This window comes from Microcaecilia unicolor, chromosome 2, assembly GCF_901765095.1.
Source record: "Microcaecilia unicolor chromosome 2, aMicUni1.1, whole genome shotgun sequence".
In the NCBI taxonomy this organism is placed as follows: domain Eukaryota; kingdom Metazoa; phylum Chordata; class Amphibia; order Gymnophiona; family Siphonopidae; genus Microcaecilia; species Microcaecilia unicolor.
The window spans coordinates 92253860-92274520 of NC_044032.1; the positions used below are offsets into that span (position 1 = coordinate 92253860).

General features: G+C 41.5%; 1 protein-coding gene across 2 annotated transcripts in view; it reads right to left on the reverse strand.

The window, feature by feature from the left end:
• The window catches only part of ARL15 (ADP ribosylation factor like GTPase 15), a 723318-nt gene that overhangs the window by 455357 nt on the left and 247300 nt on the right, over positions 1–20661 (reverse strand). For both annotated transcript variants that reach the window (XM_030193124.1, XM_030193123.1), the window contains one exon: positions 1334–1478. In XM_030193124.1, the coding sequence (XP_030048984.1) occupies positions 1334–1478 (145 nt within the window). The remainder of the gene's footprint in view (positions 1–1333; positions 1479–20661) is intronic.

Genomic DNA, 20661 nt, shown 5'->3' on the forward strand with positions numbered 1-20661 from the left:
ATTTGGTAAAGCTCTAGTGTTGATGCCCCTGTATAAGTCGTTGGTGAGGCCCCACTTGTAATATTGTGTTCAGTTTTGGCATAGCCGCCAAGGGGGGTGGGGGGAAGGCAAAATTCCCTGGGCCTCCAGGGGGGGCCCGGCGCAGGGGTCTCTCTCTCTTGCTTCTGATGGGACCCGGGTGATCGCATCCTGACAGAAGCAGAAGAAAAAAAAACCTCCCTTGCATTGCCTGCCTATCAGATGCTGAGCGGCGGTGGCAATGATAATTCTGTCCCAGGCTCGGCTCAGTCTCTCGGCGGCCCTGAGTTTTGGAGGTTGTATCTTGCTAAAGATGTAAAAAGACGAAGCGGTTCAGAGACAAGCAAGCAAGCAACAAAAAATGGTATGGGTTTGCACCACCACCAGGCCTGATCACCCTGGAGTTAAGAAGAGACAGCAGTGATATGATACAGACATTCACATATTTGAAAGGTATTAATATACAAACAAACCTTTTCCAGAGATGGGAAGGCAGTAGAACTAGAGAACATGAATTTAGAAAAACGTTTTCACAGAGACGGTGGTAGACACCTGGAATGCTCTGCCACAGGAGGTGGTGGAGATGAAAACAGTAACGGAATTCAAAAATACATCGGATAAACACAAAGTAATCCTGTATGGAAAGAATGGAGCCAAACAAACTAAGTGGTGATTAGATGGCAACTCTAGTAATTGGGAAGCACAGCCAGTGCCGGGCAGACATTTACAGTCTGTACCCTGACTGGACAGATTTGGATGGGCCAGAGTGGGACTGATGATAGCTTAGGTTGAGAACAAGGCCAGTGCCAGGCAGACTTCTATGGTCTGTACCCTGAAGATGGCAAGGACAAATCAAGTTCAAGTATACACATGTAGTATCACATCATACCTTATGCTATGAGTTTATCTTGTTGGGCAGACTGAATGGACCATACAGGTCTTCATCTGCCATCATCTGCTACGTTACCTGGCATTTCTTCCACAGGGCTCTGTTTCCACTATCAACTTCACAAATAAATTTCCCTTACAAAAATCTTAACAAAAAAATAAAATATTTGGATGGAACAACTGCCATTGGACCTTACTACAGAAAGGAAGGATGTATAATTATTTTAAAAAACACACACATAACAGTTACAATTTTGATTATTATAGATCATAACTCTCATCCAATTGCTGTTTTCATGAAATCTAAAACATTCTTACAAAAGTCAGGAAACAAAATGAAGTTTTAATATAAGCTAAAAGAACTGAATACAGTGCATTTCAAAAATAGCAACTTTGGCATAAAAGTAACTGGATGTCTCTACCATACCTGTTGTGGGCACAATATTATCTGGGCTCTCACTGCAAAGCTGCGATAATAGGCTAGTCTTGCCAGAACCCGTGAGACCTATACAAACTACATCATACTCAGGTCGTGGCGGTGGCGGACCCTTGCAGCAAAGAGTTCTAAAACACTGAGAAAGAAAAGGATAAAATAAGTAGTCTCATTAAACAAACAGTAAAACTGAATTATATAAGAAAGAACTCAAGAGACTGCAGTGAAATAAAATGGAAAAACTTGACTATTAGAAATGGCATGCAATGATAAAAAATATAACAAGTGTTAAGTCTAAGAAATAATTAACATATAACATTGTATAAACTAGTCTGTCTACGTAAGTTTTCAAATAAAATCTACTGCAATTAAAAAGTGTCAGACTGGCCATACAGAAAACCAAACCAAATACTGCTATTATAAGTGTAAGCACACTCTTATTTATTTATTTAAAAATGTATGCCCCATTTTAAACAAAGTGGGATACAAAATACAAATACAATAAATAAATAAACAAACAGCTTAAATTAGACAAAAAAAAGATCCAAGATCCTATCCAGTCAAAGACCAGCACTGCAAGAAAAAGAAAATCATATTTCATCTTATAGTTCTGAATAAGCCCTCACTAAACAATGAATCTTTAGTAGTTTCTGAAATTGTGACATATTAGTGCAGTATCTCAAATATCCTGGCACATCATTTCAAAGAAAAGGTACAGCAACTGCAAACACTCTATTTTGCGTTTTTGCCCAATGGCATGTTGTAACATTTGGAGCATATAATTGCTTAGCTGAGAGACATCACAAAGTTCAAGATGGAACACACAATTTCAGCATTTATCCTTTGATGCTAATGAGGCTATTCAATTTCCAGATTTGGGTTTTTTCTTAATTTTTATTTGGAAAGTTGCATATATACATAGAACACAAAAATCAAGGCAAACAAATACAAGCTTCCACCAAGAGAAAAAGAAAAAAAAAATCTAAACATATCAATGCTCCAAAACATCTAGTTCACATAAAGCAGAAAAAGATCAGATCAAATGTATATCTTGAAAGAACAAATATAATTACCAGAAAAGATAAAAACAAACCTGATATTTCTATTTCAACAGGCAACAATGGTGCCCTGTCTCGGATTGGCCACAGGAGGAAGCTCTGGATCCCAATGTCCATGCTAAAGCTTGAATGGAAATAATAAAAGTGGTGTTTCCCCTTTAAGAGTTGACAGACATAGGAACTGTCAGAGAAAGGGGGGGAGGTCATTGTCCTTTTAAGAAAATTTGAGCCTAATTGGTAAGAGGAGATGGCAGACCTCCTTATAAGTGGGGAAGCACAGAGCCTCTAGACCAGGGGTCCTCAATAGAGAGCTGCACGGGAACAGGGCTAGCAGGAATCCCGCGGGGATGGACCCAGGTCCTGTGGGGTTCCCGCGGAAATGTAGGCGAGCCTTCCCTACCCCTTCCGCCGAAGCCTTGTGAGGCCACCGTTGAAGTCTCAGCAGCCATTTTAAAGAAGCTGTGGCAGCGAGCGGATCAGTGGCAGCAAGCAACCCAGAACTGTCAAACAAGTATGGGAGGGATTGTGCCTGAGCTCATGCTCAGGCACAATCCTGCACTTTACCCTATGATCAGATATAATAGCGCGCATAAATCTGCATGCTATTATTTCTGACCGTAGGGAAGGTAAAACCCTGCACTGTTCAAGCGCTATTTATAGAGCGCTCTTTGGAACAGCGTGGGGTTTTCAATCATCTGGACAGAAGTGAGCTAGAAAGCTTCCAATTAAACAAGCTATTGTCCCCAACAGTACAGACCAGACTCAGATAGGTGTAGAAGTATTCAAGCAAGAAATGGGATCGAGGGCCTTGCCCTCACACCAGATGGCAAACCTCCTCCATTTAAAAGAGTAACACCTTTTAGTGGAATCTTTCCTGGAACTCAGCAAGACCTGGTAGACAGCCTCTGAAAGACCCAAGGAAGCAAATTTTAGACTCTCAACATCCAAGCTGTGAGGGCCAGAGTCTGAAGGTTGGGATTGCAGAAGAGATCCCTCTTTCTGAATGATAAGGGTCAGAAAACAATCCAAACTCTATGGTTCTTCAGAGGATAACTCCAGAAGAAGAGGGAACCAGATCTGCCAAGGCCAGTAACGTGCAATCAGATTCATGGTCCCACAGTCTTGATTGATTTTCAGCAAAGTCTTCCCCACGAGAGGTATGGGATGATACGCATACAGAAGACCTGTCCTACAATGAAGGAGGAAGGCATCCGACACTAGTCTTATCTGCAGCCTGGAACAGAACTGAGAGACTTTGTGATTGATGTGAGTGGCAGAGATCCACCGAGGGGTTGTCCCATTCTCAGATCATATCTCAGGCAACATCCATGTTGAGGGACCACTCATGCGGTTGCATAATCCTGCTTAGTCTGTCAGTCAGGCAGTTATTTTTGCCAGCGAGATAAGTGGATCAAAGGCCCATGCCATGCCGGCGAGACCAATGCCACATCCGGACAGCCTCCTGCACAGAGGGCGTGTTCCGGTGCCCCCCTACTTGTTGGTGTAATACATGGCAATCTGATTGTCCATTTGAATGAGTACAATTTTGTGAGACAGTCTATCTCTGAAAACATTTAGAGTGTTCCAGATCACTTGAAGTTCCAGAAAATTGATCTGGAGATCTGTTTCCTGGACAGCCCAAGCACCTTGATTGTGAAGCCCATCGACATGAGCACCCCAACCCAGGAGAGATGCATCCATCATCAGCACTTTTTGCGGCTGAGGACTTTGGAATAGAAGTCCATTGTCAAATTGGATCGAATGGCCCATCAAAACAGGGAGCGAGCAAACTCCAGAGACACTCAGATGACATCTTACAGACCTCCTGTGGCTTGGCACCACTGAGAGGTCAGGGTCCATTGGGCAGTTCTCATGTGGAGGTGTCACATAAATTGTGGATGCCATGTGTCCCAATAACCTCAACATCTGCCGAGCTGTTGGCACCAAGTCAGAAACACGCAGCCATGAGAGTCTGCGCATTGCTATACTTTGAACAGAGATCGTGGATGCTACATCAAAAGTGTCACATGCGCCCCTGGCCAAGAACTTCCGACACGCCTTCTGCTGCTTGGCCAACTGGCGCAGCAACTCAACCTGCTCCTGTGGGAGAGAGCCAGCCAAGTCTAGCATCTTGCGCACCAAGTCCTGCAGATAGAAGCTCATGAAGAACTGGTATGACTGAATGCGTGAAACGAGCATAGAGGCCTGGAACATCTTCCTCCCAAGAGTCCAAGGTCCTAGCTTCTCTGCCTGGGGGTGCCAAAGCATAGCTTCTAGAACTCCTGGCTCTTTTGAGGGTGGATTCCACCACCATGGAATGATGAGGCAACTGGGGCTTATCAAAATCAGGGGTACTGTGAATCCGGTACATAGTATCGATCTTCTTCGGCAGTGCCAGAACATACAGAGGGGACTCCCAATTCTGGACGAGAACCTCCTGCAGTACTTTGTGGAGAGGGACAGTAACAGCCTCTCTAGGAGGAAACTCGTAGTCCAAGACCTTGAGCATCTTAGCCCTGGGCTGATCCTCCTCCCTCAAAGGAAATGGAATGGCAGCAGCCATTTCCTTCACAAAAGAGGGAAAAGAAAGACCTGTGAGAGAAGTATGACCTCCGCTGCTCTCCACCAAAATACCTCCTGGATGAGAAGGCCTAAGTGGAAGTGGGCTTGGAGAGTGACTTCATTATATCCAAGTGTTTCTTGATGAGGTCAGCAGCCTCCTGCACTTTGTCACAAAAAGATTATCTCCATTGCACAGAACCTCCATGAGGTCTGCAGTCAGGTGAGTCCGTAGATCCCAAACCCCGCATAAGAGGCTCTGGATATCATATCAAGTTTTACAATTTTATAATATACTGCCTATTACAAAACTCAAATTGAAAATATCAAAAATATCATAGTTCACACCCTATGTATTTTCTATACTCCCACTCTTTGGCTCCTAGCTGACAAGAGTTCATCGCCCTTCTCCTAGGGGAGATTGTCTGTGAACTCCATCACATTGGGCACAAGGTTCCGCACATGCAAGCTCATTAAGAGCTTTGAGAGATGTAAGCATAGCATTCTGAAAAAGTTTTTCCCCAAATGACTAAGGTCCTTGACGCCTATCCTGAAGGCATCAAGGAGTGAGTGGTCACACTCTTGGCCCTTTTGAGAGCACATTCGACCACCAAGGAATGGTAAGGAAGCTGGAGCTTCTTGGATCCTAGAGCCTTCTTAATGCTATGTACAGAATTGACCTCTTGTTGACCTCCTAAATACAGAGAGAGGGTCTCCCACATCTTCATCTACACTAGCATCAAGATTCATGCACAGGGACTGACAAATTCTACTTTCAGGTATCATCAAACTTGAGAATGTCCAATTTCTCTACACTGGGCTCATCCTCAATATCCAACTCAAATTAGATGGGCTCAAGAGAAAAATTTCTCATGAACAGAGTTTCTCTCATATGGTGAGGAGGGATCTGAGAGAAGACCAAGAGATCTCTTCTCCAAGACCTCTGGTGCTTCCTCAGATGCCCAGGAGTGCTCAGATTCCAACTTATAAATGTATTCTCCCCGGAGATGTCCAAGTCTCTGCCAGTTTCAAATGACTGACACAATGGTCATGCCTAGGCCAAGGGCACTGAGACACTGGGGATTCCCTGTGTGCCAGAGAAGCTACCTCCCACAAAGGGCTGGAAATCAACACCGACAAAGTGTGTACCAATCCTGATGCCCCTCTTGGCTTCAGTGTCAATGGAGCATTGAGGCACTGGGGATTCCCTGTGTGCCAGAGAAGCTTCCTGCCACAAAGGGCTGGAAATCAACACCAACAAAGTGTGTGCCTATCCTGATGCCCCTCGAGGCCTCAGTGTCAATGCACCACCATTCCTAGCCTCAGCATCAATGCCTTTGATGGTATAATTTCTTGTCACGCAAAGAAACATTCCATGTGTTCCAGGAATCTGCCCATAAACTGTTCTTCAAGGGCCACTATTGACAATGACTTGGACTCAGTACAGTCACTTCCTTCAGACACACTTGTAGTATATCAGAGGCCATGTCTTAGCTCCCTGGAGGCTGATGCATCCCCATCCAGTGCCAAAGAAGGTGAGCTATCCTCATGTCAGGGACACTTCAAGGATACTGGTGACCTTGGCACCACGATGCTCCTGGCGCCATGCTTTGAGGAGGAGCAATTCTGGTAACACCTTGGCCTCTGCCTGATGTCCCCCTTGGCCTCTGCCTGATGTCCCACATCAGCATCCTTCAGCACCAACAAAGACAAGGATGAATCCTTCTTCACCCTTGGGCAGGGGGGGAGGGCATGGGGAAATAAGAGGAAGCCCAATCCTGACAGCTTCTATCTATGTCAAGGGAGCTCCCAGTATCTGATGCAACTCCTGGTGCCATGGACACCAATGCTCCCAAAGTCAAGGTTGATGGACTGGACTTCTCAGTGCCAAAATTCTTTTCAAGCTGCTTCTCATGATCTGATGCTTCTCCTTGACATTTGCAAACCAGAGTTTCCAAGAGGAATTATGATCACGTCCCAGACACTGCAGGCACCAGTTGTGGGTGTCTGTGATGGACATGGTACTGTTGCACTGGATACACTTAAAGCTACTGAAAGCTTTCTGATTGGTCATGTCAGAAAACACAGCCAAAGCAAAATCAAACAACTTGACTGTGAAAAATTTTAATGGCTGGCTGCCCAAGGCCTAAGAGGGCCTTGACAGCTGAAAGAAATACAGAAAACCTAAGAGATTAAAACCCTAAAGGGAAAATACTGGGAAAGGAGGCCCTATGTGGCAGCGACAGAACTTACAACCACAACAGACAAATTCTTAGGAAAAACACACCAAAGACAAATCATGACAGGAGGCTAAGAAGCATGCCTATAATGCTCCGCAAAGAAGCCAAAGGCCTTTTTAAAAATCAATAGACACAGTTACAAATGGTGCAGGAAGACAGTCCTCTTCTCAATTCCTGGTAAAGAAACTGATTTCAAGAAAATCAACTGCATCGATCCTCAGAAGGAGGGGCACTAAGAGACCCAGTGCATTTGAAAAAAAAGTTAACTAGGAAAAAAAATCTTATCATATTATTTATTTTATTTATTTATCACATTTGTACCCCTTGCTTTCCCGCTCATCGCAGGCTCAATGCGGCTTACATAGTAACAAGAGAATACAATCTGTAGTATCAGAATCAACAAAGGAGGTATGTGATAGAACAAATGAGCAAGGAGTAAATGGGATAGAAGAGGTATGGGAGAAAGGATAGGGATAGGTAAGGAGGTGGAGCGATAAAGGAGAAGTTGGGGAAGAGCATGAAGGGTAAGACGGTTGGTAGTAAATATTTTCTGAATCATTGTTGTTATTGATTAGTTGAACTGGTAAATAAATGGGTTGCATATGTTTGTTTGTGGTAGGTCATTCGGGTAAACATGTTTGAATAGATGGGTTTTCAATAGTTTCCTAAAGGGAAACTCCAAATAGCAGGGGCTCTCTCCTCTACTTCTGTATGATGTTCAATAGGTCTGCTAGCACTATAAACAGTAACAATAATTGTACATGTTTTTGAAGGGCAAAATTGTAATGTAATGCATTGAATTTTTTTTAACTTACTGTACTCAAACTGTAAATTCCCAAATTGTCTTGGTCTTTAGTCTTTTGTGATCCATGCTAAACTGTGAAGGCTTTTGTGGAAAACAAATTAATGTAATATAATGTAATATGCAATCCCCTTTATAAAAGCCCACCTTTCTGAGGATGCTTTTAACTCCTAGCTCCTGTTCACTTATTCAGTACTCATGTCTGTTTTAATCATTCCCAGTAATTCCCTAATCCCTTATTCATCCTGTCTGTCTTGACTAGATTGTAAGCTCTGTCGAGCAGGGACCGTCTTTGACATGTTTAGTGCACAGCGCTGCGTATGTCTACTAGCACTATAGAAATGATAAGTAGTAGGGGAGTGGTGTGTCTCAGGTTGTTGACTTCTACTGAATTCATCCTTTTGTTTGGCTACAATCATAGTCTGTTTATAAATACCTTATATGCATCATCATGGGTTCTGATGAGGATCAGTTAAGCAACAATCTAATGGAAAGAAATGAAAATCACAAAGAAAGCAGGGCCAGACTAATTCTTACATTTTATTTAAAAAATCTGTCATGAGTTGACTAGTATATTTTAGATAATCTACTGTAGAATAAGAACAGGATTGCTAACACTGAAATTGGTTTTTTGTTTTTGTTAAACTTAGATAACTGTATTTTGCTTCTTAGATGTAGCAACATTTAGATCAGATTCTTAAAGAAGACATACAAAAATAATCTTAAGTTTGGAAATATAGTCAGTTCTAAGAACAACGGATTCTTTTCCACATATCTGCACACAGATGATCTTTCTGCTAACACATGATTGCTCTAATACCTTGTGACTGAACATAAACAGTCCTCAAGGTTTATTTTAAACAAAGAAATTAAAATTGACATGTTGGCCTTGTAGCTTAGACTGTATCACTGCAGGCTCATGTTTGAGCAAGTCACTTCCACAGCCAGCCAGCTGCAGCTACTATGGCAGCTCCTGTCAGCCTTGTGCTGAAGGATTGTATTGTAGGGGATTTCCTTCCAGCCCTTGTGGCTAGTGAAGCTGTCTGGAGCTGCATTAGAGAAGTTTAAGGGCATCCTATAAAATAAAGAAAACAGAAAATACTACTAAAAACAGAGAAAACTAAATATATAAAGTTGCCCTAAGATATTAACCACAGTGAAACCTACTTTTTTCTTACTGCTAATTTTAAAAAATCTACCAAAAAAAAAAAAAAACCAGGGAAAAAAATTCTTCTATAAGCCAATTCTGGAAATATTATATATCAACTAAGACAATCAAGACTAGGATTAGACAAAATAAATGATATAAAAAAAATGTTTTTATATAATGTGTAGTTATATGCTCAGACCCAGGTATCTTCTACAGAGAGCCACCTACCAACCCATCATTGCACATATAAAAAATGTAATGGCATCAATTGCTGTTTTCTTAATGAGAGTTCTCAGTATTAGCCAAAAGAGATAGAAATAAACACAAAAACATATCTGATGATGGAGTTTAAATGTCCAGATTCTGCATATGCAATGAAAGCTGTTTTATAAAAGATCAGGTGATCATGTCGCTTCCGTCATATTTCCCATGTGATTTAGAAACAGTTCCATTTAGTGAAAACACAAAAAAACTGTTCCCTTATCTCTCTTAATGGGATACCCAGTCTCCCAGTCTCTTAAGGTCCTCTTGCAATTTTTCACAATCCTCTTGCAACTTGTGGAGGAGTGGCCTTGTGGTTAGGCTGGTGGACTTTGGTCCTGGGGAACTGAGGAACTGAGTTCGATTCCCACTTCAGGCACAGGCAGCCCCTTGTGACTCTGGGCAAGTCACTTAACCCTCCATTGCCCCAGGTACAAACAAGTACCTGTATACAATATGTAAGCCGCATTGAGCCTGCCATGAGTGGGAAAGTGCCGGGTACAAACGTAACAAAAAAAAAAACTTAACACCTTTGAATAACTTTGAGGGGCATAATCGAAAGGGGCGTCCAAGTTTTCCTGAGGATGACCTCGCAGGGCGTCCTGGCGAAGGGGTAGGGAAACCCTTATTATCGAAACAAGATGGGCGGCCATCTTTCGTTTCAATAATACAGTCGGGGACGCCAAAATCGCAAAATTTAGGTCGCCCTTAGAGACAGTCGTCCCTGATTTTCAGCGATAATGGAAACCGAGGACGCCCATCTCAGAAACAACCAAATCCAAGCCATTTGGTCATGGGAGGAGCCAGCATTCGTAGTGCACTGGTCTCCCTGACATGCCAGGACACCAACCGAGCACCCTAGAGGGCACTGCAGTGGACTTCACAAATTGCTCCCAGGTCCATAACTCCCTTACCTTCGGTGCTGAGCCCCCAACCCCCAAAACCCACTCCCCACAACTGTACACCACTACCATAGCCCTAAGGGGTGAAGGGGGACACCTACATGTGGGTACAGTGGGTTTCTGGTGGGTTGTGAAAGGCTCACATTTACCACCACAAGTATAACAGGTAGAGGGGGATGGGTCTCAGTCCAACTGCCTGAAGTGCACTGCAACCACTAAAACTGCTCCAGGGACCTGCATACTGCTGTCATGGAGCTGGGTATGATATTTGAGGCTGGCATAGAGGCTGGAAAAAATATTTTAAAAGGTTTTTTTAGGGTGGGAGGGGGTTGGTGACCACTGGGGGAGTATGTCTCCCACATCTTCCTGGGTGAAAACCAAAGCAAAATACTTATTTAATCTCTCCGCTATGGCCTTGTCTTTCCTGAGTGCCCCATTTACCCCACATTCATCTAGTGGTCCAACCAATTCTTTTGCCAGCTTTTTGCTTCTAATATACCCAAAAAGGTTTCAGGTCCAATACAAAATCCTGACCATGACCCATGTGTCTCCACTGCTGGAAGCGCATCGATCTAGAGACATTTTGGACACATTCCCCTTCCCTCCAGTTTTCCCTACTCCTTCCGTCCATTCCTACTCTTCCCCAATATCTGTTGTAGGTTTTTCTGCTGTATTAGCTTCATTTTACTGCATTGGCGTCTGCCTCTGTGGTGCGTTGTAAGCCACATTGAGCCTGATACTGTAGGGAAACTGTGGGGGTACAAATGAGATAATAAATAAAATAAATAAATAAAAACTCTTATATTTTGCCAACCTCCCATTATGGCCAAATATCTATTGCCTTAGTTCCCTAATCGGGATCTATGTTCCAGGACCCAACACCTTCTGACGATCCCGCTGGCTACTTTGCGGAAAACAATGCTGTCACTGGGCCAATTCTTTGAAATTCTCTCCCTATTGGTATGTGCCAATTGCAATCAAATTCAGAGTATAAGGCAGTTCTTAAAACCTATCTAATTAGACAAGTATACTGGGGTGTTCCCTGTTCTTTGAAATCTGAATCTTTCCAGGCTCCTTTTGTTTTCCCCCTTTTTCATTCCCCCCCCCCACCACAGCTGTTAGGATTGTGAAGCTGTGAATGTGAGACTTGACCTGTTGTATTATAACCTTCCCTTTTCTTTTCCCAACTGTGAGCTGATGGTCCGGGACCATCATCCCATCCCTTCCTTGTGCCTTTGTCCTTTTCCCTTTCCCCTCTTTCATATGATTATTGTAGTTCCCTTTCCTAAATCTCTCATATTATAATTATTGTAAACCATTATGATGGCTCACACCCTTTTGCATTATGTCAAGAAGAAACTTGAAAATTTGGGAATTTTTTTTTTTTTTAATAATCTTGTTTATTGGAAAAACTCAGAAAACTAATCAACAAGATAAATTTGTGCATGAAACTTACAATCAACGTGCATAGCAATGAACAAGCCAGAAAATTCACCTTTTTATTATAATTTTTTCCCACCCCCGATGTCTGCATCAAAACTTTGTCCACTTCTGCAAAGAACAGTCAATTAAGATATCTGAGTCTGATGGTTTTCCTTACGGCAGACCCAGATCAAAATCAGTCAAAAGAGCAGAGAAGAACAGGATCTTCCAGCTAATAATTAAGACTACAGCTAAATGCCAGGTGTGGCATCACTCTCAAAACAGGTTCCCAGATCTTCAGAAAAGAAACCCAACAAGCAACATCATACCACCTCACTCTGTGTTACTCAACAACCATCATGGGATAGACAAGGTTCAACCACTGCATCATTGAGGGTAGGGAGGCACTGCACCATTGCAATAAAACGTACTTCCGAGATAATAAAAACAAATAGTACAGAAGTTTGTTCTCTGAGGCAGCAGTGGTGTATCCAACGGTACCTGGACAAAATAGCACTGACAAAATAGCCCCGACAAAAAAAGCTCCTGACATAATAGTCCATGACATAACAGCCACTGTCAAAATGGCCTGCCCACAATATAACTCTTGACAAGATAGCCCCCTGACAAAAGGACCCAATCAGGCTGTCCAGAACATGGGACTGCATTTTTTCCTAATAATCTAACCTTGCCAAACAGGATAACGTTGGTAAGACTATGAAAATGATGACAAAATTTGGTTATGACTTAGTCATTCCAAGATGTAAGATACAAGTAATAATGGTCAGAGATTAAGTAAGGGAAGAGAGAAGGAGAGTGTTAGGCAGGATAGTGTTAACGGTGGACTTGAATAGCTGGGTAGGATGAGTTTACTCTGGCTATGGGTTCTCTTTGTAGGCCTTGTTGAATAGGTGTGTCTTCAAAGATTTGCGGAAATTAGTTATTTCGTCAATAGTTTTCAGGGCCTTAGGTAGTGCATTCCACAACTGTGTTGGTGGTGTGTATCAGCTTGTATTTTAGTCCTTTACAGCTGGGAAAGTGTAAATTGCGAAATTTGCGGGCTGATCTTATAGCATTTCTGGGAGGCAGGTCCACGAGGTTTAACATGTAGATTGGGGCGTCTGCTTGAATGATTTTGTGTACAATCGTGCAGATTTTGAATGCAATGCTTTCCCTGAGTGGGAGCCAGTGCAACTTCTCTCTTAGGGGTTTTGCACTTTCATATTTGGTTTTTCCAAACATGAGTCTGGCGGCGGTGTTCTGGGCTGTTTGGAGCTTTTTGATAGTCTTTTCTTTACAGCCAGCGTACAATGCGTTGCAATAGTCCAGATGACTTATTACCATAGACTGTATCAGGGTACGGAAGATGTATCTCGGGAAGAAAGGTTTTACTCTTTTGAGTTTCCACATGGAGTGGAACATCTTTTTCATCGTATTCTTCACGTAGGTATCAAGTGTGAGGTGTCGATCAATGGTAACTCCAAGAATTTTCAGGTTTTGTGAGACGGGAAGTGAGCAGTATGGTGTGGTTATGGTGGAGTAGTTGTTTGTGTGTTGTGAGGTAAGTACAAGACATTGTGTCTTTTCTGTGTTGAGTTTAGTTGGAATGCATCCGCCCAGGAGTGCATGATTTGGAGGCTATGGTTGATGTCGTTGGTGATTTCTTTTAGATCATGTTTGAACGAGATGTAGATCGTAACATCGTCTGCGTAAATGTAGGGGTTGAGGTTCTGATTGGCTAGAAGTTTGGCCAAAGGTATCATCATTAAGTTGAAGAGAGTTGGTGAGAGGGGGGATCCTTGTGGGACTCCACATTCAGGTATCCATGGAGGTGATGTGTCCACGTTCGTTGTTACTTGATATGATCTTGTGGTCAGGAATCCTTTAAACCATTTAAGAACTGTACCTCCTACTCCGAAGTAGTCTAGTATATGTAATAGTATTCCATGGTCGACCATGTCAAAGGCGCTGGACATGTCAAATTGTAGGAGGAGTATGTTGTTACCAGTTGCAATTGTTCGTTTGAATGAATTCATTGCGGACACTAGTACAGTTTCGGTGCTGGGATTTGACTGAAATCCTGATTGAGACTCATGTAGAATTGAATGTTTATTTAGGTATTCAGTGAGTTGTTTCGTCACTATGCCCTCCATGAGTTTGGTTATGAGCAGAATAGATGCTACTGGGCGATAGTTGGTTATGTCCATTGTGCTTTTCTTAGCATCTTTTGGCAGCGGAGTAAGATGTTTCCTTTATCCGTGGGAAAGAGACCATTTTGAAGCCTGTGGTTTACATGATTCGTGAGGTCTTTTTTGAATTGTTTGGTGGCGGCTCTTATTAGGCTAGTAGGACACATGTCTAATTTGCACTGTGACTTGGCGTATTTTCCAAGCCATTGTGAGATTTAATCTACCAATATCGTGTCAACGTTGGTCCATGTTCGATCAGCTGGGCATTCCCTGGGTTTTGTGTCTAGACATTCAAGGATGCTTGTGTACTCATTAATATTGGTAGGTATCATGCGTCGGAGCTTTATAATTTTTTCATTGAAGTAGTTTGCAAGTTTGGTTGCGGATGGGGTTCAATATTATTAGAGGTAATCTGTGTAGTGTTTAGGAGCTTGCTTACGAGTGAGAAGAGTTTCTGTGTATCCTTGTAGTTTGGTCCTATTATGGTTTTGTAGTACATTCTTTTAGTCTGTCTGATAGTGTATTTGTATTTTCTTTGTAGCTGTTACCATAACGCATTCTTCTTTACCATGTATGTATGCACCTTGATGCAATGCCTTTTGTAATTCTGTTATCCAGTAATGGCAACCGCCATTATGGCAAATGTAAGCCACATTGAGCCTGCAAATTGGTGGGAAAATGTTGGATACAAACGCTACAAATAAATAAATAAATAAATAAATAAATAAATAAATAAATAAATAATTGCAGAAACCACAACCTCCTATAAGGACTAAGGGTAGCTGAATTTTAATCTTCACCATGTTATTAAGGGAGGGAAAAAAACTTGTGACATTTTATTACATTTAAATAGTCTTTTTATACTTTTTGTGACTTATGAAAATCTGTTTATAATTTGTAAAAATCACCCCCCCCCCCCCCCAAAAAAAAAAAAAAAGCTGTGAGTTGACTAAGCACTTACCTTATTTCACGCCATAAAATATACTTTGGAGTTTTTAAGACCAATGAAAGAAACTTGAATCACATTAGAGACAAAAGAAAAGTTATATGAAGGCATTTTTGTCTAATGGTTTCTGAGGTTATTTTTCTCTCTTAATAACAGGGTAAATATTAAAATTCAACTACATTTAATCATAGCAGTACTCCCATTAGTTCCCATTATCATCACTACTGAACTCATTAAACTTACTCTACCAAAGGCCTCCAGAAAAATAAGGTCTTAAGATTCTTTGGGAAGCAGAAGTAATCTGCTTCCTACCTAAGTTCCAGGGTGATGCATTCCAGAAAACTAGGCCTGCTACTGAAACCACTTTTGCTTGTATTACCAACTTTACAATAGTCAGCAAGCTAAGATGTGACAGGCCAGCTAACCACAATAGATAGTGGGGGCATTAAGCTATAAATATCTTCTGCAAATACACAGGGGCCTCCCCACAAATTACTTGACATCAAGATTTTAAGTCTTATATTATATTTAAAAGCCAATCGACATTATTATTATTATTAACATTTGTATAGCGCTACCAGACGCACGCAGCGCTGAACACCCGACACAGAGAGCTTACATAATCTCTCTTAAGGAATAATGGTTTCCTGATTAAGTACACCTGCTAAAAACAGGTGCAGCCGCAGTCTTTCTGGAGACTGCACCTTCAAGGATATACAACACAATGGAGTCTATCCAGAGGGTAGCTGTTAAATGGTTTGTGATCATCATAAAGCATATGGGTACAGACTTTTAAAAATAAATACGTATACCCTGAAAGAAAGCCAGGAGAGGGGAGATGAAATACACAACATTTAAACATAAACATGGTATAATATATATATATATATATATATATATATATATATATATATATATATATATATAGACGAGACATTAGATGAGGTCATATGATGAGGATGAAAGGGTACAGACTCGGAAGTAATCCAAGAAAGCATTTCTATTTGGAAATTTTGGGTGGTGAATGTGTGGAACAGCCTCTTGGTGGGGGTCACGAAGACACAGATGGTATGTTAATTTAATAAACCATGTGACAAGAAGGGAGGATCTCTGAGGGAAAGAAAGTAGTTGGTGTGGATGGGCAAACTGTTTTTTTATCTGCCATCACTTTTTGTGTTCTGGTGTTTGGATCAGTGAGTTCTGTTCCTAATACTATTTTCAGAATTTGTCAGAAAATTTATCAAATTCCAGATGTCCAGAACTCCAGACACTTGCTACACAGCAAATAAATTATGAAAGTTGCTTTCTTTTTTCTTATTATGATTTTTTCCTTTTGATCATTTTTTTATTTAAAACTAAATAAATCAAGAAACTATACAGTGTGATTTGTTTACCTCACAGAAACTGCTTTAACCATGGTCTATGTTAAATATATTTATCAGTTATGACAATATTGTCATAGCTTATAACCCAATGTACATTAAGTGTAATTTGTCTGCTCATTTTGCAAAATTGTTCAGATATATAATATGATTGAATCACTGAACTCCTTTTTAATCTAGTAGCATGTGCCCCAGTGATTAATCTGTTTTCTGTCATCGTTTATAGGTCAATTTCTAATGTTTTAACTGTATTCCACTGATGGGAGTATATATCCCGTCACAGAGATCTGAGAAACCCAGAGAAGAGTAAATGCTAACAACAGAACTTAATCCCCAGCAGAAAAGAAAGATTAGGGTGAAGCAGGAACCACAGAATTAAAACCTCAACAGAGGGAGCTACGTAGGGCAGCTTCCAAGCCAATCACAGAAACTGAAGAGTTAAAGCCTGAGCGGGGACAGATAGGAGGGAATACATCCAATCAGAGAGGGTAGAAACAGGAGGAAGAGTAGGAGGAGTCAACAGCCCTATAAAAAGAAGAAGACAGGAGCAGAACTCAGTCTCTACGAGATACTGACTAATGTGGAGCTCCTGACCAGAAGACCTGCAAGCACCAGAACTGTCTTGGTACTTCTCTATTGTTGGACTGTGGCATTGAGATGGACTGTTTGAGAATTATTTGGTCTGAACTGGAACTGGTTTTGTTTTGTTGAAAATTACCTGCCAGGAGGAGAATGTATCCCTGTAATGAGAAATAGACTTCAGGAGATGTGAAGGTGATGGAAGGCAGACTAGTAAGCCTGACCTGTCTTTTTCATTTGATGTGATTATTTGGAAACCTTTTTGAACCAAGCTATCCCTGAGGATTGTTGCCACAGAGGAAAGGTTTTGTTTTTTGCATACTGGTATGAACAGGGAAGGGTGATCAAAACCCACAGATAAGTACAAGCGCTCAGGTAAGTGAAGCACTAAATACCTGTACACAAACAAGAAAAAGGGGCAACATATGGAACACAGTATATATTAATGCCCAAAGTAAGGGAAATAAGGTTTTAGATCTAGAGGGTGTGATGGCAGAGGCTGATTTGGATTTAGTAGCTATCACAGAGGCATGGCACACAGAGAACCACGACTGGGATACAGTTACACCAGGCTATAATCTGCTCAGGAAAGACAGGAATGGAAGAAAGGAGGAGGAGTGGCATTATATGTTAAAGATAATATTAAAGCCACACAATTAGAGGACCTACAAGGTAGGGAAGAAAGAATGGCAAATGTATTTACAGACAGAAGAAAAGAGCAGAGATTTAATTGAAGACATTCAAAATATAGCTGTGAAAGGGGAAATACTATTAATAGGTGATTTTCATATGTCAGATATTGAATGGAGTATCCCTATTGTGGGGTCCTTTAGAAGCAGGGCGATCCTGGATTCTCTACAGGAGGAACTATTTCAGCAGTTGATAATGGAGCCCACAAGGGATGGGGCCATACTGGACTTGGTGCATACTAATGGGGAGAGTGTTATGGTATAATATTAAGATAGGTGTGGAGAGGGTTCATTCAAAAGTAAAGGTTCTAGGCGTCAAAAAAACAAACTTCCTTCTGATGGGGGATTACCTCAAGGAATTGTCTGGATAGAAACATCTGGAAGTTGGAAAGCAGTGGGCAAAACTGAAAGGAGCTATTGTAAGGGTAGCAAACCTTTTTCTATAGAATAAGAGGAAAAGGAAGCCGCTCTGGTTATCAAAAAAAAAGAGGTTAGCCTTTTAAACTACAAGAGACTGCAGAAAAAGGAAGACAGGCGACAATATCTGCAAAAGCTAAGAGAAGCTGGTAGAATAGTCAGGAAAGCAAAGATAAAAACAGAAGAAAAAATAGTCATTATGGTAAAACAGGGGGACAATATATTTTTTAGATGTGTTAGTGATAAGAGGAAGTGCAAAAGTGGAATTGTGAGACTCAAAGCTGAAGAGGAGGAATACAGTATGTAGAAGCTGATAAAGATGAGACAGAATTGCTTAACAAATATTTCTGTTCTATGTTCACAGCTGAAGAGTCGGGAGCAGAACTGCAGAAGATACACAAATAGGAATGGAGGGGTGGTAGTCCCTTAACTATTTTCAGAGGACTGTGTTCATGAGGAGCTGCTAAACTAAAGGTGGACAAAGCGATGGGGTTGGATGGCTTACATGCAAGGGTACTGAAGGAACTTAGGGAAGTTCTAGTGGCTCCACTGGCTGACCTTTTCAATGCTTCTCTAGAGTGGGGAGTGGTCCTGGAAGACTGGAGAACAGCAGATGTGGCCCCTTTCCAAAAAAGCGGAAGGAAGAGGTTGAGAACTACAGGCAAGAAAGTCTGACTTCTGTGGTAAGTAAATTAATGGAAATGCTTTTCAAACAGAGAATAGTAACATTTTTGGAATCAGCTGGATTACAGAACCTGAGGCAACTTGGTTTTATTACAGGCAGGTCTTGTCAGAAAAATCTGATTAATTTCTTTGAGTGTTTGACCAGAGAGTTGGATTGAGGGAAAGTGCAACATTGTGGTTTATTTAGATTTTAGCAAAGCCATTGACATGGTTCCACATAGACTACTAATAAATAAACTGAGTGTCCTCAGTAAGGGCCCAAAAGTGACTGACTTGGTTATGAACTGGTTGAGTCAAAGATGACAGAGGGTAATGGTAAATGGAGTTCATGTGAGGAAAAGGATATTACCAGTGGTGTACTGCAAGGTTCGGCTCTTGGGCCGGTTTTTAAAACATTTTTGTTACTGAATGGCTGTCTGGCAAGGTTTGCCTCTTTACAGATGATACCAAAACATGCAATAGGGTTGACACCTCTGATGGTGTGGATAACATGATGAAGGGATTAGCGAAGCTAGAGGAACAGTCTGGAATTTAGCAGCTACAATTCGGACTGCAAAAACCCAAGGGAACAGTACAGTTTAGGGGTGAAGAACTTTTGTGCACAGCAGAGGAGCAGGACTTGGGTGTGATAATGTTTGATGATCTTAAGGTGGCCAAACAGGTAGAAAAGGTGACGGCAAAAGCTAGAAGGATGTTTAGGTACATAGGAAGAGGAATGGCCAGTAGGGAGGGAAAAAAGGCAATGATGCCCCTGTATAAGACTCTGGTGAGACCTCATTTAGAATATTGTGTAGAATTCTGGAGATTGCACCTTCAGAAAGATATAAACAGGATGGAGTCGGTCTAGAAGAGAGGCTGAGAAGGCTAGGGCTTTTCAGCTTGGAGAAGAGACGGCTGAGGGGAGATATGATAGAAGTGTATAAAATAATGAGTGGAATGGATCGGGTGGATGTGAAGCGACTGTTCACGCTATCCAAAAATACTAGGACTAGAGGGCATGAGTTGAAGCTACAGTGTGGTAAATTTAAAACGAATCGGAGAAAATATTTCTTCACCCAACGTGTAATTAGACTCTGGAATTCGTTGCCGGAGAACGTGGTACGGGCAGGTTAGCTTGACGGAGTTTAAAAAGGGATTAGATAGATTCCTAAAGGACAAGTCCATAGACCGCTATTAAATGGACTTGGAAAAATTCCGCATTTTTAGGTATAACTTGTCTGGAATGTTTTTACGTTTGGGGAGCGTGCCAGGTGCTCTTGACCTGGATTGGCCACTGTCGGTGACAGGATGCTGGGCTAGATGGACCTTTGGTCTTTCCCAGTATGGCACTACTTATGTACTTATGTACTTATGTACTAGAGGGCTGCTACTAAAATGGCCAGTGGTCTCATCAAAGTGTATGGGGACAGGCTTAAAGATCTCATTATGTATACTTTGGAAGAAAGGTGGGAGAGGGGAGATATGATAGAGACATTTAAATATCTATGCTGCATAAATGCACAGGAGAGTCTCTTTCACTTGAAAGGAAGCTCTGGAATGAGGGGGCATAGGATGAAGATTAAATGGAAGAGACTCAGAAGTAGCCTAAGGAAATACTTCTTTATGGAAAGGGTGCTTCCCGGTGGAGATGAAAACAGTATCTGAATTCAAGAGAGTTTGGGAGAAGTACATAGGATCTCTAAGGGAGTGATAAGGAGAGTAGATGGCATGAATGGGCAGACTGGATAGGCCATATGGTCTTTATATACCTATATTTTCCTATGTTTCTATGTTTTGCATCAACTATGCAGTAGCAATTTGTGAACCTGAATGGCATGCAGCAATTTTTGAGGCAAACCAAGAAAAAGTCCATTTCAATATGGAAAAATAAAAGCTTGAACAACAGTTCTGAAATTATAAGGACTCAAAAATTCACATAAATGACACAGCAGCTTAAGCTTAAAAAATACTCTTTGAACAACCACTTTCAAATGTGGATTCACTGACAAAGTGGAATCTAAATAACATCCAAATAGTGCAAGTCTCTTAAGACAGGAATATCA